This window comes from Galeopterus variegatus, unplaced genomic scaffold (genome assembly GCF_000696425.1).
Source record: "Galeopterus variegatus unplaced genomic scaffold, G_variegatus-3.0.2 Scaffold4538, whole genome shotgun sequence".
Classification (NCBI taxonomy): domain Eukaryota; kingdom Metazoa; phylum Chordata; class Mammalia; order Dermoptera; family Cynocephalidae; genus Galeopterus; species Galeopterus variegatus.
The window spans coordinates 86,915-110,900 of NW_007730649.1; the positions used below are offsets into that span (position 1 = coordinate 86,915).

A 23,986-nucleotide genomic window follows, 5' to 3' on the forward strand; every position below is an offset into this window, starting at 1 on the left:
CCCCCCTTCCCCCCCCCCCCCCGTTCCTTTATAAATGCTGACTAAGGATAATTACACTAGTCCTGTGCTGGACTAGAATATTCTCTCCTCACAACAGCCCTAAGAGATAGACTTTTTTTTTTATTTTATGGATAAGAACCTATCCAAGAACATACAGCTAGCTAGGTACTTTGGGAATTCAAATTGAGGCTTGCCTCTAAAATTTAGGTTGTTCATTAATATTGTTATACTGCTTCTCTACTTTATGTGGATTTCAATCAAATATTGATTTTCCTTGGGGGTGGTGGGAACAATGTCTGAAGTGGAGGGAAGGCCCCGTGTCGCCTGTGTTGTGTGGAGGCCCCGGGAAGGGATGTGGACATCATTCAAATGCACCTTTTTCTGCCAAGGACTTACAGAGAATCTCAATAGGGAACAGATTTTTTATTAACACATAGCATTTGCCCGTCATTTCTGTAACACAAACACAGTCCATTACTGGCTGTGCTCTCCCAGGTTGCTTTATCTGCCTCCTGGCCTCCCTGCCCACGCCCTCTGGGGGGCTGGTCAGAAAGCTGAGATGGGGGTGGCCATGGTCACTGCCTCCTGCTGTCATTCATTTGGAGCAGGCAGGGGTGTTCCAGCTGGAAGGAAGTGCAGCTACAATTATTTGAGTTTGTGGTTGGGGAGTGGAGGGTGGTCCCTTCTAAAAGCTTTCCTTTTACATCCCAGCCTGCACCTGAAACCTTCCAGTCAGTTATTCATTTATTCAGTCAAAAAATATCTAACATGTTCGTATTCTGAATCAGGCACTGTTTTAGGCTCTACAGAACCACCAAGGGGACAAAAGAGGCACACTCCCTGCTCTCAGAAAAGTGATATTTTAGTGGGAGAGTTAGAAATTAAGCAATTAGACAAATAAATACATAACATAATGTTAGGTAGCGATGAGGGTTTTAAAGAAAATGATTATGGCATGGGGCTAGAGATTGATAGAAATGCTATTTTAAGTAGGGTGTCTGACACTTGGATGTAGTCACGGACCAAGCTGGGCAGATACGTTGGAAGAGCAGTCCAGGGGAGGGAAGGGAAAGTGCAGGGTCCCAAGGCAGGGATGTGAGTGACAAATCTGATGAGCAGGAGGAAGCCAATGTACTTGGAGTCCAAGGAGCAAGGACAGAGATAATAAGGACTGAGGTTGGAGAGGCATCACAGTCCATGGTAAGGACTTTGGATTTTATTTTAAATATGATGGGAAGCTATTGGAACATTTTGAAAGGGGAAATGTCGTGATGAGATTTGTGTTTAGAATATCTCCGTGGCCACATGGATTGTGAGGGGCAAGGAAAGAAGAGGGGAGACCAGGTACAAGCCTCCTGTGACAGTCTAGGTAGGAAGCGAGGGGGGTCAGAGGTAGCAGGATTCGGGACTTTTACAAAGATAGAACTAACAATACTTGTTGATATATAAGATGTAGGATATGTGAGAAAGAGAGACGTTAAGGACCCCGGTTTTTCAGCTGTAGGGTTGGAAAACTGTAATAGGCTGAATGACGACCGCGGCCACTGAACGTGACCAAGCCCCGATCCCTTGAACTCATAAATGTTGCCTTATTTGGAAAAAGAGTGAATTCTACCCTATATGGTAACAGATGTGATTAAGTGTCTTCTGAAGAGATTGTCTGGGATTATCCAGGTGGTCCCTAAATGCCATCAAGTGCCCTTATAAGAGGGAGATGGCACACACAGAGGAGGCCATGTTCAGATGTAGGCAGAGATTGGAGTGACGCAGCCACAGCCCAGGAGTGCCACACTGTAGCCACCTGCAGCTGGAAGAGGCAAGGCACAGTTTCTCCCCTAGAGCCCCCAGAGGGAAGGCAGCTGGGCAGATAGCTGCATTTCAGCCCAGATCTGGTCTCTGGAACTATGAGAAAATAAATTGTCATTGTTTTAAGGCACCAGGTTGTGGTACGTTGTTACGACTGTCATAGCCAAGTAATACAGTGCAGAAAACAACTCAACGAGGACACTGTGCCAAGACAAAGACCATTAGTACATTAGAACACTGATAAATGAAACGGGACATTGAGAAGTGGGCAAGGATTGCAGAGGTTACAGGAAAAGCTAGGAGGAACTTCTGTTGGGGAAGAGGGAGGGGACAGAAAGAGTGGAGACAGGGAAGGTGCTCCGATAAGCTGTTGTCTCTGGGCCATGGCGCCTTGGCCAGATAAGCATCTTACCCCAGTGCTGAGACAGGCCTACCAATTCGATCCAAATTGGATTTTTTTATGCTTTAATTGAACTTTGCTGAAACTGTGTTTTCTTCTTCCATGTCTAAATTCAGGTCTTGAAACGATCTCTTGGTTTAAATTAAGTGGTTTTACATGCTGCTTTCTTTCTGTTCAAATAAGGTTGACTTTGATTGGCTGGCAATTCCCAATTTTCTGCCTAATTTGTTTGCATTGGATTTGGCCTGCTTCGACAGGCCAGCAGGTCAGACTGCCTGCCTGTCTCCCCACCTGCCCACCAGCTGCACCATCCTTTTTTGAAGCTCCTGCAGCCTGGAGTTAAAGGCCTCTTTACTAGAGGGTGCAATGACTTTTTTATTGCTGCTTTTCGTTACTCTTTTCATATCTACTTATCCTATTCAAACAGAAATTCTTTGATTTTAAAAGGACTCGTGTTAAACTTCTTGTAATTTCACTGTGGTCTCTGTTTCTTAAAAAAAAATGAACACCAAAATATAGTGTTTATTGGGTAACTAGTACTAAGCATTTTTAACAGATTTTTTTAATCATTATAAAAAACTTTGCAAAATGTGTATTCTGAATTTACAGATGGGAAAACTCAAGCTATATGAGGTCAAGGGACTCCCCAAAATTCACTCTGGGGTAGGTCTGGGTTCCAGATCGGTTTTCCCTCCATTACTCCAGAGCTGTCTCTACAGGTAGAGGCCTCTCTAATCAGGGGATGGCCCTCATATTTGCTTCAAAAATCCCCACCTTTTGAATGTGCTTTCCTTAGGCATCCACTCCTTTCCCTGCCAGTCTCGGGCCATTGTAACTGTGGTGTGTGTTGAATGTGTCCTTCCATGACTTCCAAGTGTCCCCCTCCCCTACCTCCAGTTGACCAAGACCACTTCAGTCTCTCCTGACTTGCTGACTTTCCAGTGTATTTTAGAGAGGCAAGCCAGGGCAGTGAATGGAGCTTCGGGCTAGGGGTCAGGCCTCCATTGCACAGTGGCCTGGATTCAGGTGCTGGCCCCACCACATGCTTCTGAGTGGCCTTGGGCAAGTTACTGAATCTCTCTGATTAAGGTCAGCTATTTTCCACTTGACCTTAGCTTTGTCCTTTGCTGACTTTGAGTGTCATCACCATTGTGAGCTTTATTTTCTTCACGTATAAAATAAAAAAATTGGACTGGACTAGATGATCTACTCAATACAGAATTTGGAAGCAAGGAAACTGATAACATTTGGTTTATTGTTTGGTACGAAATGTATCATCCTCCTCTTTGAAGTCTTTGCTAATCTATATCCCCATAAGTCAGAATTCATCACCATTCTTGGGCCTTCTAAAAATGAGAAAACAACTGAATAAAGGACTAGAGAGCTCGGCTTTGGAACCAGACTGAGTTAGGTTCTTCCACTACCACATGAACTTAAGTACAGCTGAGCAAGTTACTTAGCTCTCTAAGCCGCAGCTTAGATCTGCAAACTGGAGTTAGTAATCACACATCCCTCCCAGAGTTATCGTGTTGGCTAAGTGAAATAACATATATATCGACGAAATGCCTTGCACCTAATGAATATTCAATGATGTTAGCTACTGCTTTCTTTTTATTTACTTGTTTATTGAGGAATAACTTATACGTGGTAAAGTGCGCAAATGTATTTATATAGCTCAATACATCTTTATATCTGTGTATACCTGTGTAGCAACCCTCAGATGAAGATATAGAACATTTCTAGCACAGCATATGGCTCACTTTTACTCCCTTTCAGTCAATATCCACCGCCCATCAAAGTAACCAATATTCTGACCCTTATTACTATAGATTAGTTTTCCCTGTTCTTAAACTTCGCATACATATAATCATATGTTATCTGCTCTTTAGAGTCTGGCTTCTTTCACTAGCAATATTATGTATCAAAGTAACCAATATTCTGACCCTTATTACTATAGATTAGTTTTCCCTGTTCTTAAACTTTGCATACATATAATCATATGTTATCTGCTCTTTAGAGTCTGGCTTCTTTCACTAGCAATATTATGTTTTTAGTGAGATTAATTCATGTTGCTGCAAGAAGCAGTATTTTGTTCTTCGTTGCTGTGTAATATTCCACTTACTGCATATATTGGGCATACACCACGATTCATTTATACACTGTACTATTGATGGACATTTGACTTGTTTCCATTTTTTGCTATTATAAATATTTTGCTACGAACATACTTATATATGTCTTTGGTGCACATAAGCACTTATTTCTGTTGATGTATACCCAGAAGTGGAATTGCCAGGTCCTAGAATATTTGTAAGGGCAAGTTTAGTAGCTGCTACTGACAGTTCTCCAGATAGTTGTAGCAGTTTACCTCCCCCGAGATTTCCAGTTGCTCTACAGCCTCATCATCACTGGGTTTTCTGAGTCCTTTCCATTTTATTCATTTTAATGGGGACATAGCAGTATCTTACTGAACTTTTAATTCACATTTTCCTGATGACTAATACTGTTTTTTCTTGTGCTTATTTCCATTTGGATAGCTTCACTTGTGATGTGTCTTTCTTTTGCCCCTCAAAAAAGGGTTAGCTATTATTTTATATCATTATTGTACTTCTTAATTATCTGTATAACTGTCTACTTTCCCAATAGATTATTAGTTCTTTAATATTCAAGGTCTATGTATCTGTCATTTTTGAATTCTTAGTGCCTGGTACAAGCCTCCCACTACACATTTGTTGAATAAATTAACAAATGTCTAGGACTCAGTAGATCATGGCAAAATGTCGCCATCTGGTGTCTGCAGTGAACAAGAAGTGGAGGACACAAGGTCAGCTGCCAGCGTGATTCATTAGGCTTTCCTTTTGTGCTTTCTCTTGTACATGACTTTTTAAAGAATTATTTTGCATATTGCCTTTCCATACTTGATTTTTCCATTTTAATTGGCCATATGTACTTTCATTTTCTCAAATTCATTTAAAGTTTAGATTTGTAGGACTTTTTCTTTAATTTCTTCAGTGATTATTTACATTTGCAAAGTTGAGTGCGATATTCATAGGTAAAACAGTCAGTCAGTGCTTACTATGTTCTAGCCCTCTGCTAGGTTCTAGGATATACCCTGAGGTATATTCATGGGACTTGAGGCACTCAGAGGGTAGAACAGAAGAAACATAAAAAAATCGGAGTGAGGTATTGTAATAAATGCCTTAAAATAGGTTTGTGTTTATTTATTCATTCATCATTCAATATATATTTATTGATCATTTATTTATTACATGCAGGCACTGTTACAGGTATCAAAAACCCAAAGGTGTATATTCTAAAACCTGACTGCTGTAAGAAAATCTATAATAAAATTACATATTATTTTTCAAGGATTCTGGACTTAGAAATATTTTTCCTAAATTTTTGCAGACAGTGGGCCATATGAGATCCTAGCTTTTACTAATGAGGGATTTGAGTCCAAAGACCTAGTTGGTCATAAGTAGCCCAGTCTTTGTACATATATCTTTTAAAAATATGAGACAGCGGTGGGAAGGTTTAAAAATTTTGGGATCCCCAACATTTCCCTATTTCCATCTAATACCTGGTTTTGCGGACCTAGAGTCCCTGTGGAGTGAATGAGCCCCCAGCGTTGGGAGTCGACCTCTACTGGTAATTCCTTAAACTGCAAGTGCCGCTACAGGTCTGCAGGTGAGCAGAACCTGACCTTGTTGGGGATTTGGCTTCATCTGCTAGAACCAGAAAAGCTCAGCGTTCAGGCTCTGGTCATAATATACTAAAAATGCTGGCTTCTAAAGGATCTATTAATATCCTCATTTTACTTATGAGAAATCTTAGAGATATGAAGTAACTCACATGCCCAAGGTTATACAGCTAGTAATGGAGGTAGGATTCAAATTCAAGTCCATAGGTCTATTTATTCAGAGCCTGTGCTCTTAACCACCCCCTTGTTCTGCCTCTGTCATTATTTGAATCACCTCTTTAGGCAATGTTGACCATCCCTTTTCTATGCTATCTGATATACCCACTGTAGCTCATCTCATATTAAAGAACAGTCTCTCTCACTAGTTCCTGAATTCCTTGGAAGCAGAGCTCTCAGTAATCGTTGCACATATGCAAAAATTATATTGGCAGGCTAATACAGTAATCCAGGTGAAACATGTATTGCGCGGCACAGAGCAAGTATGCAATGAATTTTTAATGAATGGGTGGATAGTATAATTCTACTCTGCAGCAGACTCCTATGTCTGGCTGTTTATACAACATCTCCGCTGGAATGTCTCATAGACATCTCAAACATACCCTGTCTAATCTATACTCCTGCTGTTCTTGGTGAGATGTACTCCATCTACAGTCTTCCCATCTTAATCAATGGCGTCCACTTTCTTCCATTTACTCAGGCCAAAACCTTAGAGTTCTCTCTAACTCATCTTTTTAATTTTTTTCAAATCCCACATGTACCAGCAATTCCTGTTTATTCTACTTTAGGTATAAAATTTGAACTCTGCCACTTCCTGTGACTTCCATTGCTACTATCCTCATCTAGACTATGCTCATCTTTTCACCTGGATTTTTGTATTAGCCTGCCAGGTGGTCTCGCTTTTTCCATCTTTGCCCCCCACCACAATCTAGTCTCAGTTGTCAGTATAATTGTGGTGAGATCAAATGTCAGTTCTTTGAGCAACGCCCTCTAGTGGCTCCCCATCTTATTCAGAGTCAAAGACCAGATCGTCCCAAAGGCTTCCATGGGCCTCCACGGTCTGGCTGTGCATCACCCCCTAACCGCATCTCCTACTACTCTCCCCCTCACTCCCTGGGCTCTAGGCTCACAGGCCTCCTGGCTGCTTCTCAACTATGCCGCCGAGGACACACCTGTGTCAACGACTTGACCCTTGCACTTGCTCTCCAGAATGCTCTTCCCTGTATATCCGCATGATTTAGCACCCAACTCTTTCACACCTTTGTTAAAATGTCTCCTTCTCAGTGGAGCCTTTCTTGGTTACTCTTTCTGTTATCCCTGGAGCTCCCTTTCCACTTTCCTTGCTTAATTTTTCATCTTGGCATTTCTCTTTTTTTAATATGCTATATAGTTTAAAAGACTATTTATTTTGTTGATTGTCTTTCCTCACCACCATATTATCACCTCAAGAGGGTAGGGATCTTTGCCTCTTTCGTTTTCGGCTATTTCCCTAACACCTCGAACAGTAGCTGTAAATACTAGTAGGTATTTATTAAATACTTGTTGAATATATGAAAAGAAAGGGACAGAAACTCACCTTGCAGTTCAGAAACGATGTGCGCTAAACTACTGGATTATGTGTGCTCTACACATTTTTCCATCTCTAACAGTCTATGATTCCATGACCATATGGCCTTCTAATTGATATGCCCCCTACTAACTATAGGCAGATTTTCATTAAGAAAATTTAACACAATTATTTACATAAAGCAATAATTATTTATGTAGAGTAACTTCTTGTTTGTCAGCATAGTAACAAAACTTTCTACAATTAGCAATTACGTAAATTACTTTCCTGGTTAGTGTTAAGTCTTCTCCATAATGAGAATAACTGATAGAGCAGTATTTTTATTTGGGTAGAATGGAAAAAGACTAGAGTTTAGCTGTGTTCTTTATGATAGTTTTGTTCTGAACCCAGGGAAGAGCTATTCTTCCATTATGTCCTCTCCAAAAAGATCAATGCCTGATTGAAAAGTTGAAACTCTTAACTCATTCTTTAAAAACAAAACTAAAACAAAAAAACCATCAGTAGATATGCACAAACATGCAAGGGTATTTCTTAGTTCACTCTAGCTCCGCAGATGTTTATTATAGACTTGTATCAATTTAACACAATCCGGCCTAACAAAATAAGTTAGAGTTTAGGTTGCAGCTGCAGGAGGGTTTAAATGGCTGCAGGAGGTTTGGGAAAGGCTACCAAGTCAGGGGCAGTGTCTACCCATTCTGTTTTAGCTGCTGGCTGGTCTTACCACACCGTGCTCTAACCAGCTGAGCAACCGGCCAGCCTGCGTCTAGTCATTCGTCAGCTTGCTGCTCAGTCAAACCCGATAACTAAGCTACATTTTCATTTAGTTGGATCCTAAACTCCTCTCAGAAGTTGCCCCTGTGGTTGTTAACCAAACCACTCCCAATTTCTAAATCAAACCCTTTCCTTCTCTTTCTGAGCCCATTTCTCTATTCCACATCCCTCATTTTCAGTGATGAACACAGCATTTACCACAGGAGAAAATAGAAACTGTCCGTCCAGGATTCCCTTAATTTTCCTTTCCTGAGTCTATGAGCTGGTCACATTTAGTATTCATCTGAATATCTTTTTCTTTTGTCTCAGAATGAAATAGTTTTTAATGCTAATCCCTCCACATTTCAATCCTGTCCTCTTAAAGATTTGCTTCTACAATTACCCCCCTTGCCCCACCTTTTTAGTGTTTCTGTCTCCCCTTGCTCCTTCTCCTCAGCTTATATAATCTGACAATATGTATAAATACACCTCCCAGCACAGTTTCTGGAAAATAGCAGTTGCTCAGTAATGTTAGTTTGACTCCTCTGATGCTTCAAGTGTCCCTTAGCCTGAGAAAAGTCAATATCTTTTCTGGACACAGCATCTCCCCAAACTGCCACTCTCTTTTTTTCTTCCCCAAATTTCTTGCAAAAGCATCTGCGTTCTCAGTCTCTTTCTCTATTCCTGTTGGAATGAGCAGGACTGAAGCCATGTTGGGACCTAAAACTGCCTGAACTGTGTGGTTGAGCTAAAGTGCTGCGTAGCTGCTGATTCCCTAGGGAAGGCTTTTTGTGCAGCTCAGGTTTTAATGGTTGACTTTATTGGTACTTCCAGCTCTCCAGAGACCCAGTGCACATGGGTTGTGTAGAAACTCTGATCTGGGCCTGAGTTTTTTCATCAAACTGCACCCCATGCAACTCTATATTCTTGACCAGTCTCCTCTGAGTGGTCCTTCACTGATTGGGATGCAAGTCAGCTGTCCTTCTGTGCCCCAGTGTTCCCCCAGTGGGCCTGTCTCCCCCACCACTGGTGCCGCAAACACTTCCCATGGGATGGGCTGTGTGCTGGTCCCTTGCGATGACTCACCAGCCTCTGAGTGGCTCCTTTTTCCCAGTTGTTGTGTTTCCTCGCTCCTATGTGAGTCCACGGGAACCCTATTCATGATCTTGCTGGCCTGGGGGCCATCAAGGCCCTCTTCTCCCCTGCCACCTCCAAGCAACTTCATCTGAAGGGCACAGCTGCAGCTTTTGCCAGCTCCTGCTCTGTGCACTCTCCCACTCCAGGCTTGAAGTGGCCATGGCACAAAATGATCGGAGCAGTTTTTTCTTTCTTTCACCATGGTTTCTCCTGCCTTCATGCACTCCGTAGGTCTCTCCTCTTCCCCTGAGCTCTAGCGGCCCCAGCTTGGCTGTTGTTGCTTTTTTATAGTTGTAAATTGGTTGATTTATGGGAGAGAGTGATGCTGGGACTGTCTATTTCACCATCTTGACCGGAAGCCCCCAGATAGTACATTTTGATCACCCAGATGATCATTGCTAAGAGAGCATTTGATCTCATTTTGCATTATCAGCTTGCAAGAAAAAGAATAAACAAAAATGTTTTATGTTTCTTTGAGTAGATAGCAAGACTAATCTTAGAAGACATTTATAAAAACAGGCATTTTCCAAATCATCATGAATGTAAGGAGCTGAAAAAATACTAACTGGGATATTTTAGGGGGAATAGTAGAGTTAATTTTTGACTCCCATTTTTTATCCCTCCTTATCTTCAAACGCTTTGCCACATAACTTAGCAGTCCCTCCCCCCACTAAAGGTATAGTGAAAATCCTCACTCTTTGATTTTGGGATCTTCCACATGACTTGCTTTTACTGATGAATGTTGGCAGACTCGAGTCATGAGGCTTGATGCATGGTGGTTGGGCTTGCCTTTTTGTACCTTGCAATCACCATGAGAGTAATATACCTGGCTAGCTTCACCGGGCCCGGGAGAATGACAGACATGTGGAGCAGGGCTGCCCCAGCTGACTCACAAACCATTAGGGAGGAGCAAAGCCACCCAGTCAAACCCAGCCAAGATCAGCTTCTGGAACTCTAGCTAACCTGCAAATGCATAAGCCCAATAAATGCTTATTGTTGTAAAACACCAAAATTTTAAGTAATCATGTAGCAGTGTTTGACCAATACAAATACCAACATGCTTCTTTTCTTCTTCCTCTTGGCATTACGCATCCCTTCTTTTCTGCTGTATTCTGAGCAGTCTACTATTGTGAAAATAACTGGCTTTGGGTCACAAAGTCTCAATCTGTGAAATATAAAAAAAAAAAAAAACCCATAGCACAAGTTTTGATGATGTGATAAGCTACATTAAGCATCCAGCACACAATGATCCAGCTGCACTCAAGAAATGAGTGGTGACTCACTGGAAGAGATCACAAACTAAGAAAAAGCCAGGGGTTCCCTGTTCTTTGTATACTCTCCCCACACAAAATCCCATCCCTTTTACCCAAATTTTCTCTCCTTCTTAGGATCAGGCAATTCTTCCCTTAGTATGTTATTCTTTCTGCCTCCAGTACTGCGGTAAAGATAATCTTTCTTATTACTTTTGTGGTTCTTGGCTACATCCATTCTCCAAGAACAATTCATTTTAATGAGTGTTTTTTTTATGTTCAGCCTTCCTGTGTGTGTTCTTTCTGCGGTATGTCTTGTGTGTATGTAAACTTGGTCTTAATTGGTGTGTTCTCCAAGGTATGTCTTTGTGTGAGTGTGTGTGTGTGTATGTTAACTTGGTCTTTAACTGGAGTATTGAATCCACTTACGTTTAATGTAATTATTTATATATTTGGGCTTTTAGCCACCATCTTACCACTTGTTATCTACTTGACCCATCGATTTTATAGTCCATTTTCTTTATTTGCCTTCATTTGCATCAATTTTTTACTACTTCATTATTTTCACTCATTAACTTGTCAATTATTTGGGGGGGGTTTTTTTTTTGTTGTTGTTGTTGTTTTTTTTACTATTTTTTTAGTGGTTACCCCAGAGAGCCCATGTACCCTTGATTATTACTATCTGAAAACAAAATAGTACCTCACCATTTTTTCAATACTGCTAGAGCCTTAGGACATTCTAACTCTATCTACTCTCCCCATCTTATGTGTTATTGCTGACATGTATCTTTATAAGACGTTATTTTTGCTTCATACAATAAACATTGATTTATATTTACCAACATATTTACTCTTACAGTAGCTCACTACCTACTGTATCTCTATAATTCCACCTCATATCAAAAATTGCCAGAGATTTTAGTGGCCTTTTCGAAGAACCAGCTTTTTTTTTTTTTAACCTTGTTAATTGTATTTTTTGTCATTACTTTCTGCAATTATCTCCTTTCCATAATCTTTTAGTTTATTCTGTTGTTACTTAAAAATTTTAAGTTGATAATTTAGCCCATTAATTTTTAAGCTTTTCCTCTTTTCTAACCCTCTAAGTACCATTTTCACAGCATCCCACAAGTTTTATTTATTTATTTATTTTCTTTTTTGAAGAAAAGGCACAACAAATTTTATTATTTAATGTGTTGGGAGAAGGCAAAGCCTGGGGGAATCACGAGAGTAATGTTCCAAATTCCAACGGGGACACAAAGCTCATATACCGATGTTCATAAGGGAGAGGGGGGAGAGGTACAAGCCCCAGAACAATGGCCTGAAACAAGGTTTCTCTAAAGTTCTGGGGAGAGATGTTGTAACAGGTGAAAGAAGGAAATCAGAAGTTAAAGTTCAGTAGAAACATCTTGCATGCAAAGCAAAATACTTCAGGTGGTCTCACAGATGCCCTCAGAAGGAACAGATAGCAGCCAAACAAGGGGCACCTCAGAGGAAGCCTGAAGTTTGCATTTACAGATGTAAATTTCTTTATACAGAGAAATAGCCTTTTAGCCAATCCGCAAGTTCTAATATGCAATATTTAGTTCTAAGTATTAGTAAATTTCCATTTTAATCTTTTCTTTCATGTGTGAATTATTTATAATGGCATTTTATAGTCTTCAAAAATAAATAAAATGTATTGTTGTTAGAGAACATCATCTATATAAATAAACCTTTGATATTTCTTGAGACTTACTTTATTACACTATACATTAGCAATTATTTTAAGTGTTTCATGTATGTTTGAGAAGACTATGTATTCTATAATTCCAAGGCATGAATCTTATTGCCCATAAATTATTAAACTGTGTTGTGTAAATGTGTATTTTCAGTTTTTTCATGTGCTTGATCTATCAACAACTGGGAGAGGTGCATTTAAATTGTTCACTGAAGTGAAAAATTTGTCAATTTCCCTATATAATTCTACTAATTTTTGTTATGTAGTCTGAGTCACAAAGAAATTTAGATATGTTATATATTCCTGATGGATTAAACTCAATTACGTAGAGGCCATATTTCTCATAATGCTTTTTGTACAAAACTTTTTTCTGTTTAATATTAAAATAACTCCCTTAACTTCCTTTTGGTCAGTATTTTCCTGGCAATATCCTTTCTGTCCTTTTGACTTTTCGCAATTCTTATATTTTTGTGTATCTCTTATGTATAGCCCATTGTTATAATTTACTTTTTTGCCCTTACACTCTTAGAATCTCTATCTTATAGAATAACTACTATTTAGTCTACTTATTTATATATTTGGGCTTTCTGTCATCTATTTTATATTTATATATTTTGTAGTTCTATTTGTTTTTTTTTTTCGGTTTTTTTTTTTTTTTTACTTTATTTGGACAGTCTATCGTCCCACTTTTTTTGTTGTTGTTTTAAATTATTTCCAATTTTTCATCACTATTTAGAAAATCATTTCCTTTCTTGTAATGCATGCCCTTGATATTGTACTTAATGTCAAAATTAACCAATATCATATAGGTTTTGTACTGAACAATTCATAAATGCTAAACAAATATTCTGTTCACCCCATCCCAACATACATGCTATTTCTATTTTGGTAATTTATTCAAAATGTGATTGTACTTCACTAGAGGACCTTTTGGAAAATCTTGCTGGAGAGAACCAAGGAAGCAGAGATTGTTTCCCTTTTTTTTTTTTTTTTTGCTGACCCAGTTTTCTGCTTTTGTGCTGTTTTTTTGGCTTAGGGTTAACTCATTGTTTGGGTGGATTATCCCAACTGCCCTACAGCTCTTTTGCCTTGCAATTGCAATAGACCTGCTTCAGAGTTTCAGTAAGTAAACCCAAACACCAAACAATTGACCACAGACAAAAGAGCCAAAGTAATAGTATTACAGGAAATTCTGAGAATCTTCAGTTTCAATTATTTCTGTACAAATGGTCTTCTGAAGCATTGCCATTTTCTGCACAGAACATTAATATTTATACTTTATCTAAATAGAGATTTGTCTTTTTTTTTCTCCATAACATTTTGCAGAGGGTTAGATCCTCTTGCTTTAGCAACCTACTACTATAGCTTTTAGATGTCTTCGCATAATCCTACAGTTTTATTCTTTAGCTCTCAGCCTCCTCTGAAGAATCCATCTATACAGATTACAAAATAATCTAATCTGTGCTGACTCCTTTTTAAGGATCCAAATTGCATTCCTCCTTTTACCTGAGACACTCCCACCCCCTCCCCATCCCCACCCCACCCACACACACGAACGGGAACTGCACATTATGGGATATCTTTACTTTTGCTGCCCTGACAACCACTTTGTTTCTTCTTGATACTAAAGCTAATTAATGAAGCTTGGTGTCTAATGAGAGCTCAGGACTTTTCCTTGCCTGCTCCTCAGGACTTCCCCCAAGGACAAATCAAGTTATGCCACTTCCAAGGAGATGTGCTCAAGTTTGAGGACATTATATTGCTTACTTTGCCACAATAAAGGTTATGAGCATATGGGTAGGACACCCAATTTTTAGCTCTTGCAGTCTTTCCCTTTTACTGGGTCAGTCAGCCCACATCACTAGAAATATAAGGAGCTGGAAATTATCACAGGCATATTTTCCTGAGTTGTGGCTGGAAGAAATAGGTCAGCTGAGGGAGTTCTAGAGGTAAAACAAACTACTTTTCAAATATAGGTGTGGAGGGCATGAGGTTAGCAATCCACACAGCATGCCATCAGTTACCGTTTCTCAGTCTGGCTTTAGTTCTACAAAACCATTGTGGGGCCCAATTGACTCTCATTTGGATTGCTGTCCTTCCAGGAGCGTGGTGGATCAAAAAAATTTTTTTTCAATCCACACAGCATGCCATCAGTTACCGTTTCTCAGTCTGGCTTTAGTTCTACAAAACCATCGTGGGGCCCAATTGACTCTCATTTGGATTGCTGTCCTTCCAGGAGCCTGGTGGATCAAAAAAATTTTTTTTAAAAATGTATTTATATATTTAACAAATATCTCATCTTCCTCATGCAGCAGGGTGATCTAGAGGCTGCTGCCCTGACCAGAGAGCACTGAGCAATGGTCTCTGCCCACTCCCTAGGGCTCCCCTGCTCACTTTCTGTGGCTGAGTGCATGGAAACGTTCTTCCATCTGACCCATCACTTGAATTGGGCTTTAGAAAAGGAGGCAACAAGTTTTCTAGCCAGCTTTGCTTCTAGTATTTTGATGGTAATCCAATTTACAAAATTCTCCACAGGGTTCATCTGAGTTCTAGATTCTACTCTGGAGTATGAGGACTAAGTCACGGAAAATGAAAATATATTTTGCCTTTATCTCTTGGCATTTATTTCTCTTGGGGCTTTGTGGTGGTGAAGAGGTTGACTATTCCTTGGTTACTCCTAAATGACCTGGTAAAATGCCCTTACAATTTTTAATTTTATACCTTCATTAACAGATCATTTCATCCTTTCCAACAACCTGGCAATTCCGTTAAGTAGCAGACTACTTTATAGCTTCCTCAAAAAAATATCTTTAAAACCCTGCCTTTTTCTCCCCTTAGAAACCTTCGTTTACTATGGTATTCAAGGATGCTAGGATTCTGTTTACAACATTCTAGAGGGGACCCCTTGCAAATGAGCACTCTCTGCTCCAGCCTCACCTCCCCATGCTTAGCTGGGCTACCTTTCTCATTCCGGGTTCCTTTACTGCCCTTGCTGCTGCAAACTGGTTGTGTCTATGTTCAGATTTGGGAGAAAGTACGTCCCTCCAGGAACCTCAGAAAATACAGCAATTTACAGAAGGCACCAGAGATTTAGCATTAGCATATAAGACTTTGCAGGGGAATCAGCAATAAAACTACTTGATGTCCCAACAAACTGGACCAGGCTCTCCCTTTCCCTTATATAGATTTCCTCTGACAGATTTTCACTTATTACAATAATTCAGAGAATAAAAAGTCAATGTGTTCTGTCCCCTCCCGTATTTAATCAACTTCAATAAATGGTAAGAATGAGCTAGGAGAAATTCTCTCTTAAGGCTGTGACATTTCATCTGAGACAAACTGTATTTCGACCTTAAATATACAGTTGAGATATGCCTGCATATTAGGGTAGTCTCTTCTGCAAACTCCAGGCTTGGATGATACCTCAGTGTGCATATATCCAACAGCTCTGCTAACCATTCCAGGCCTTCATTATCCTCATGGAAAATGACTGTATTTCCAGATCTACTTGTGGTATGAATGACTTTCAGAACTATCAGGACCCTGAAGCCCTGGAAAGGGAATGGGTAAAATGGAAAGTCCTAGAAAACAGGGAACTTGGCTGCAAGAGTTACTTTTATTTCACATGTGTATATTTCCAGGACAATGGCTGACTGGTACTAAAACCAAACCAGTCCATAAGAATATCATTATTGACCAAAATGAGAATTTCCTTGTTGGGCTGTTAGGGTTGGGGTCTTGTTAATCCACCCATATTCTTGTGGTGTACTGGCACATAATGGATTGTAAAACACAGCAGAAGCAACCAGGCACAGAAGACTGTCTCCCTTCTCATGCTTTGATCCCATACCCTGTGCTCCATTTATGGAGGACGTCTCCCCAGTCTTTGCCACTCCCACAATAAGAGCAGGTGAGGTTTGTAATTATTCAGCCTCATCTCCATGGAACCTTTATCAGGCAACAGAGATCCTTGGGCCATCATGGGGTACCACTATTTAGTTCTTAGTTACATGAGAATGAAATCACATAAGAAAAAGCAAACACAAATACATGAAAGGCATTTACTACTGGCAAATTCCTCGGGTCTTGGGTGCTGGGGTTCACAATTTTCCCTGATGTCAGAAGACTGAGGCCAGGATGATGACGATTGGGTGTCAGGAAAATAGTCGTGATGGTCTTGGGCAGCAGCAACAGCATTTTTCTTATTTGTCCATAGTTTGATCTTGAATCTTCTCCAGCTCTCTTCATGTAAATGAAGTGACCAAGTCAAGCATGATTCTCTAATTTTTATAGGGCCTTTGTAAGCTAACACCGTAGCAAATCCCCTCACACAGCCCATTCAAAGGGGGGTGAGGGGTGAGCTTGTGCATATGTGGAAATATAAGTGATTTCATTATGACTTAATTATGCTTTACTGACTCCCTCGGCACCCAAATACTACATCTCACTTGTAGTAGAAATGCTAGGGACAAAACCAAGAGACTGGTTGAATAGAAGGCAGGCTATGGGCATGAGTACTCCAACAGGAGAAATACAAACGAAACCCACAAAGAAAGAAGCTTCTGGCAAGGCCCTCTTTTCTAGCAGTGTCATGCACCTGGTATCATTTTCACAATGGGGAAAGCAGCAGCTGGACAAGGTCCACAGGAAGCAGCCTTGAGGTTTTTGCCATCAAACATTTCTACCCTTTCTCCCCAGTATCAAAGGAAGTGCCTGGTGAAGGAGTGAATCAGACAGTGAGGGTCTGTACAGGTATCCTGTGATGGTGTGGCAAAGCCAGCTGGACGCAAACCTCCTGTCTAATTCAGGGCTATGTGCTTTAAGATCTGAGCCCAGTAAGGACAGAACCCCTCAGGCTGGTCCCTTACTAGACCTAAGGGGCTGCCCTTGGCCACTGTATACTCAAGGCTGCTAAGCAGTCTTTCAGATACGTAACAGCCTATTTTATGGAAAATATACTAACCAAAACCTCATAAGTCTCCTAATGCTCCTGCTTTACACCCATGAGGTAGAGGCGGGAGCACACCAGTGATGAAGAAGCCTCAATTCAGGTGGGCAAAACATCTCCTCAAGGCATAAAAGAGGGCTGAGAGGTTCCACCCAGGCTTTTACTTAGTTATGGGAAGAGGTGATGTGAGATCTGGGCAGGCCAGGGAAACTCCCTAGAAAAGGTCTTCCCAGGCTGACAAGAGGGCTTCTCCTATCCCATCCTTGGGTGGGAGGTGAATGCAGATCTCCTCACTGGGGACCTAGCTAGGAGGTCTTTTCTGAGTGGGTCCTCTGATGTCTGATTAAGTGATAGCCTCTGCTGAAGCTTTTTCCACAGGTAGGGCATGTGAAGGGTTTCTCGCCAGTGTGTGTTCGTTGATGCCTGACAAGGTGGTCCCTCCGACTGAAGCTCTTTCCACATTCACTGCACCGGCAGGACCTCACCGAGGCATGTCCTCTCAGGTGCTTGGCAAATGCTGCGCTGTGGTTGAAGCACCGCCCGCACTCGCTGCAGAGATAAAGCTCCTCAGCTGCGTGTGTCTTCCGGTGTGCCACATACCGCCTGTGGTCACTGAAGTCCTTGCCACACTCTCCACACAAGTAAGGTTTGCCTCCAAGGTGGATTCTTTGGTGTGTTGTTAGCACAGATTTCTGGCTGAAGCTTTTGCCACAAATAGTACAGAAGAAGGGTTTTTCTCCTGTATGTGTCCTCTGATGCCTGACAAGGTCTGAAGTCCAGCGGAAGTGTTTTCCACAGTCGTCACAACCATAGGGCTTCTGAACAGGTGGAGTTCTCTTAGCCTGGGTCAGAGGGGAGGTCTCATCCAAATTCTTCCGGTTTAGGGGACATTTGTAAGGAGTGATCATCTTGTGAACCTTTTGGTGCCTGGCAAGATGGGAGCTCCGCGTGTAACTTTTCCCACACTCCATACATTTATAGGGTTTCTCTCCCGTGTGAGTTCTCAGGTGTCTAACAAGGTGGGAGTTACAAGTGAAGCTTTTTCCACATACAGTACAGTTGTGATGTCTCCCTAAGAGGGATCGAATAGGCGTGGTTTCCCGAAGACTCATGAAACTATTCACTTGAGAAATATTGGTACCAAATCTTCTTTCATTAAGTCTACCTGGGTTATCCTCAAAGACTATTTCCCAATCTGGAGTCTGGTGAATTTCCGGATCTCCCAAAATAGACCTGTGTATATCCTCCAAATTCAGATCTTCTTGCTCAAGATACTCTTCCTCATCCTCACTCCTATCTCCTGTAGGAAGGGTAAGAGGAGAAAAGGGGAAATTATAGTGGAAACAATCCTTCGACACAATGGGGGAACTTTTAAAAGGGTTTTGGGAGGGCAAGACCATATAGAGAGAAGCCTGTATTTCCTAACTGTAGAGGTTGGGAAAGAAGGAAATCACCAGTCAACTGAGTGTCTGTCATGTGCCAGGCACTTCCTTACATGTCACGCTATTGATGAGCCTTAGCATGGATGAGTATCATTATCCTCATTTTATAAATGTGGAGACTGCACATCAAGGGTTTAAGTGAACTGTGTAGAAAGTGATACAGCTGTAATTCTAAGTTTAGCTGTTTTATTATTCTTTCACCATTTTGCATCACATGGCCCTCAGACAAATGATGGGAAGGGTGAAGAAAATGACAGAGAAGAATCTGGCTTTCAGAAGGAGCGAGTTGTAATGGCTGACATATCAGGAGAACCAGAGAGAGGGGCCCTGGAGGGAGAGCAGCACTGACTGGAAGAGCTGCCGGCTGGGGGTGGGTAAGGCCCCCCTGTCATTCCTCACCTGTGTAGGTAAAACTCAGGATTTCTGGCTCTGAAGGCTCTTGAGGCTCTTGGATATCTGGGACCCAAGGCTCTTCCTCTCTAACCTGGGAGTTCTCATCTAGTCTGGGGATTGGAAATGCTGCTCAAGAGAGGGAAAACAGGACATCACAATTGGTTCGACAATTCCCTGTGTTAAGAGCAGATCTTTTGTTTGGTAGGTTGTAGAGCAGACACATAGCCAGGCCAGTTGATGAAATCTTTGGTCTCCTTTGCTTAAACACCTCTAACTAAGTAATACATATCTCATCCCTTTCTTGTGCTTTTCATCTGCAACTCAACAATTATACCACTGTAAACCTTACCCTCTGTTCCCATATTCAAGAAAGTAGATTATCTCCAACTCTTATCACTTGTTTCAAAACTCACCCACTTCTACACTAAAACTATGTATTATAACTTTATTTTCTTATCCGAGGTTTCCATTTACTTAATCATTTTCTCTTTCCTTTAACTTGGAAGGATACCATTTTCTTCTAAGTTAATCCCTCAATTTCATTGGTGGGGTAGGCATAAGAGAAGTGCATATGATCTAAGGTCCAACAACCCCTGAATTTCCAATAGGAAAAAGATCTCTGTGCTCACAACACTCTAGAAACACTTGAAATTCCTTACACAGAGAGACCACAATTCCACAGTCTTCTTCTAAGACATATTCTCCATAGAATTCTTTCTGTGTTGGATCTAGATCACTCCACTGGTCCTGGGAGAAACATACAGCCACATCCTTGAAAGTTACCAGTCCCTGAAACAACACAAGGATTCAATCAAAATGTAATGCTTCACGTAGTTTCATATCATGTTCCTGGATGAAGATCATACATATAGGCAGAATCCATTCAGAAGACAAAAGGAACTCCAATGCGCTGCTTGGCCTCCTTCTCAGGGAAGCTGTGTGTCCCCCTGTCACCACTTCCCGACTTTCTACAAATACCCAGAGGATTATGATGGGGTTATATCCAGATAAACCCATTGTAAGTTGAAAATATCATTAGTGGAAAATGTGCTTTGGACATACAATATCTCCAACTTACACTGGGTTTATTGGGATGTCATCCCATTGTTAAGTCGAGGAACATACTTTATACTGCATGTGTATGGCTTTTGCACATCACAAAAGTTGAAAAATTGTAAATCAAACCATCCTAAGTTGGTGTCCATCTGCACTTCTGCACTGGCCCTGTCCCCTCCAATACCACTGCTTTCCCTCAGGACCAGTCTAAGTTCTTCTTCTTTTTGGGGTATTGCTTAAAGTCAAGAATGGTCTCATTCAACCTATTTGATGCTTTAATGCTACCTATATTTCTGTAAAAATTCATCTTTTCTCGGAAGCTTTCCCTATCCAACCCTATCTAATCCCCTTATCATTTACACAGCCTATAGTATAACAGAACCTTTTTACTCAACTAGACTACAATCGAAAACCATGGAAAAATTCTATTCATTTTTTGCAGCCACATAGCTAGTTACTGGGCTCTGCGTGTGGTGAATGCTTCATAAATGTCCTGGCAGTACAGTGACTCATTCTTACAAATGACCTCAAATTTATTCCTAAAAAACAAAAAACCAAAAATCCCACATTTAACAACTTCAAAGTTGTACTGAAGTGTTACAAAATAATCCCATTTTGTTTTTCAAACTCCTGGTCCATGACAAATAAAGAGGCTTTGGAGCCTGCAGATCCAAGGGAGATTGACATTATAATTTATCCATTATCTCCTCTCCTTCCAGGCACCTGCATAACCAAGAACTTAAAAATGGCAAAAGGAGAGCATCAATGTGCACCGTGTCCAATCTGTTCTGCACATTGCTAACACCTCATGGTTCTTCAAACACGTTCTCTGTGGTCTGGAGGGAACAGGGGCGCACCTGTGACAGAGCAGCGAGAAGGGCAACCATCTCAGAGCCTCCAGAGCTCCTCTCTGCAGGAAGGTCTGGGTCCTGAGGCGCTGGAGTCTCTAAGAAGAAAGAAGGCAGAGATCAGCACAGGAAAGGCACCTTGACAACCAGGAAAAGCCAAGCGTCCCCCACTGTCTTGGGTAGGATGGTGGCCCCGACCTCCCAATTACGGGAATCAAGAAACTGGCCTAGCAGCAGTTCGAGTCATTCCAACCCCACCACCTAGAACACCACCACGATGCCAAGAGAACAAGAATATTGCTAATTTAAGCTTGGCCCCATCTGTGGGGGACTCCAGCTGATACTGTCTCCTCTCAACATCCTGGATTCTGGGATTTCCTCCCTTTATGGTGCACCCGCTCCTTCCTCCCGCACCCGCCACATTCCCTGCTTCGGGCTAGGGCTTCCCACCGCTCTCCTGCAGGGGTGGCAGCTCCTCTTCAGGACATGGGCTCTGGTCTTCTGGTGCCCCCAGATCTGGGCTTTGTGTGCTTTCCTCCTGGGACTGCTCGGGGGTCGAGGCCTGTGCAGCACCCTGTGGCTCATGAGGTGACTCGAGCTCTGCTCCTAAGTGCACTGTCTCCTCTGACAGGACTTCCTGGCCGTGAACGTGGACAGTCACCTGGGAATGATTCCAACTGCCAGTCACCACGGAGTCAGGAGGAAGTTCCTGGTTGTCATCAGGGCTTATTTTCAGAGAAGCTGCCTAGAGAAAAACTCCCAGAGGAACCCATGTGAGGAGGGAACTCCAGTTTCCCCGGGGCATGCAGAGGAGCTGACAAAGCAGGGCACACTCAGGTTCTGACCACTTTCTCACTTCCCATAACCCTTGCCTCATCACCCAGGGCTCTGAGGTACCCATGCTCACCAGGACAAGGCAGGGGACACGCAGGTACTAACCACTTTCTACTTCCCTCAACCCCTGCCCCGTCACCCAGGGCTCTAAGGTACCCATCCTGCCCACCACCTCCTATCCTGCCTGCAGCTCTCCTTGCAGTCTGCTTTCCTCGCTTACCATCCTGGAAGGGGGATCTGTGACTGAGGGTCTATGAGAATTTTTGAGAAAAACACAAAACTCTCCTTTTTAGGAATGCAAAGTTCAACATTTAAAGAAGGGAAACCAAAGGCAGGACCCCCAGATGGCAGAGGTCCTTCAGATGGTCCCTAGACAGGTGTTTCAAAAACCAGAAAGTCACACTCATCCATACACACCCCTGACCCATGGGGGCTCATGGATCTAGGAGCAACCCAAAGGCAGAGCTGATTAAATTTCAAGGATAATTCATGGGGGTCCTCTGAGGCCTCCCCTAAATTCAACCTTCCACCAAATAGTCCCCCTCCACATCACACAGATCAGGACTCCCCCTCCTCACCCACCGCCTTGGTCTCCTGGGTTGTTTCTGCAAACCCTCCACCAGCGTCACCGCCTCCTCGCCGCTCTCTGGTCGTTGGCCGCGCACCCAGCTCTGCAGTTCTCCAGGCAGGACAGTAAGGAATTGTTCCAGCACAAGCAGCTCTAGGATCTGCTCCTTTGTCCGCCTCTCTGGCCTCAGCCACTGATGACACAGTTCTCGAAGTCTGATGAGAGCTTCTCGAGGGCTTGCTGCTTCCTGGTAGCGGAAGCGCCGGAAGTTCTGGTGAGAGGTCTCCAGCACAGGGTCGTCCCTCTGTGTGACAGACTCTGGCCTACAGGTGAAGTCATCTTCCAGTTTTACCATCAGAATTCCCTCTTCTTCCCAAAGATCCTGGTCCTCTGGCTCCATGGCTGTAGCCATTTCCTGGCTCTGGGAGGGCCTCACACCATCTAGGGCTCGCGCTGGCATTACCCCTGTCTCAGCCTGGACACCTCCAGTTGTCTCTCCCAAGGGACCTAGGGTAGAGAAGACAAACAATAGCATAAGCATGAAATTACACATAAGGAGAACAGTTCTGAGGCCAATCATTATCCTCTACACACTTCTTCAAATGATCAAATCCCCTCTCCCCATTTCTACAACCACATGTTGTAAACAGATCTGGTTGGGAGGGACTCATCCACAACTGAATGTTTGCTCCTCCACCCTTTCCTAGGTGAGACTGCATTTTCCTCTTCACGAATATTACCAATTCCGCCTCTAAGTCTGGTTTCCTTCCTACAGACTGCTTTAGTTTGGGCCCTCTTCATCTCTTGCTTGGACTGCCATGACTTCTGTACTGGGATCCCTGCAGTACTTGAATGTTAGGAGAAGAAACTCTCAGTCACTTGCTAACAGATGTGGTGCTGACCACAGTGTGTTACACACACATGTACTTACAGGTGTCTTAGCACCTACAGTCTGAGAAGAGACACATCAACAGGACTGACATAGATAGGGAAGGCTTTATGGAGGTACATTCTGAACTGATTCATGCTCAGTATTAATTTTTGTAAAGTGGAGACTTAGAGACTTGAGGGGAGGACTGTATGAGGAAAACGGCAAGGAAAGCCACTTACACAGTGGTTGGCACACAGGCACCCCAAAAGCAACGTCTCTCTCAAGACATCTTTAATTGGATGACCCACAGACCCTCGAACTCAAGTGCACAAAATTCAATTCATTATCCTTACTTCCAAACCCACCCACCTCTCTTCCTGGAATCCTGTCTTGGCTGAGATCATCACTTGTTAAGTAGACATTCACCTCTGTAAACCTGGAGTTAACTTTGATTTTTCCCCACTGCTTATAGCTCATTAAGCCAATTCTACTCCTTAATCCTCTAAAACCATTTCCTCCTCTTCCTTTCTAGGGACCGCTTTATTTGGGGCCCTCATCATCTCTTGTTTGGATGACCACATTAACTTCCTAAGGGGGATCCCTACAGTACTCGACTACAAGCAAGGTGCAGCAGAATTACCTGTGAAGCTTTTGCAAAACACAGTAACATATATCCTTCGTTTGGACATTCTGATTCAGTCC

General features: G+C 42.2%; 1 protein-coding gene across 2 annotated transcripts; it reads right to left on the bottom strand.

Moving 5' to 3' along the window:
- Positions 1-15,921: 15,921 nt before the first annotated feature.
- ZNF202 (zinc finger protein 202) lies at positions 15,922-22,914 on the bottom strand. Of its 2 annotated transcripts, none has more exons than XM_008587776.1 (6): positions 22,424-22,914; positions 21,462-21,672; positions 21,021-21,109; positions 19,767-19,896; positions 19,114-19,233; positions 15,922-18,572 (listed from the first exon to the last, which is right to left on the bottom strand). In XM_008587776.1, exons 1-6 carry the CDS (start codon positions 22,871-22,873, stop codon positions 17,578-17,580), a joined length of 1,995 nt encoding a protein of 664 aa, XP_008585998.1. In that variant the 5' UTR covers positions 22,874-22,914; the 3' UTR covers positions 15,922-17,577. The 2 variants fall into 2 exon arrangements, with proteins under 2 accessions (XP_008585998.1, XP_008585997.1); XM_008587775.1 differs by having other exon boundaries at positions 21,462-21,756; positions 22,424-22,898.
- Positions 22,915-23,986: the final 1,072 nt, after the last annotated feature.

Excerpts from the sequence above, each read along its gene's own strand:
- ZNF202 (XM_008587775.1), bottom strand. The coding sequence starts at position 22,873 with ATGCCAGCGCGAGCCCTAGATGGTGTGAGGCCCTCCCAGAGCCAGGAA. Across the intron at positions 21,757-22,423 it reads CCAGGAGACCAAGGCGGTGG|GCAGCTTCTCTGAAAATAAG; the intron begins GTGAGGAGGGGG and ends GTTTTTCTCTAG. Across the intron at positions 19,234-19,766 it reads TGGAATTGTGGTCTCTCTGT|CATTTCCAATCCCCAGACTA; the intron begins GTAAGGAATTTC and ends TCTCTTGAGCAG.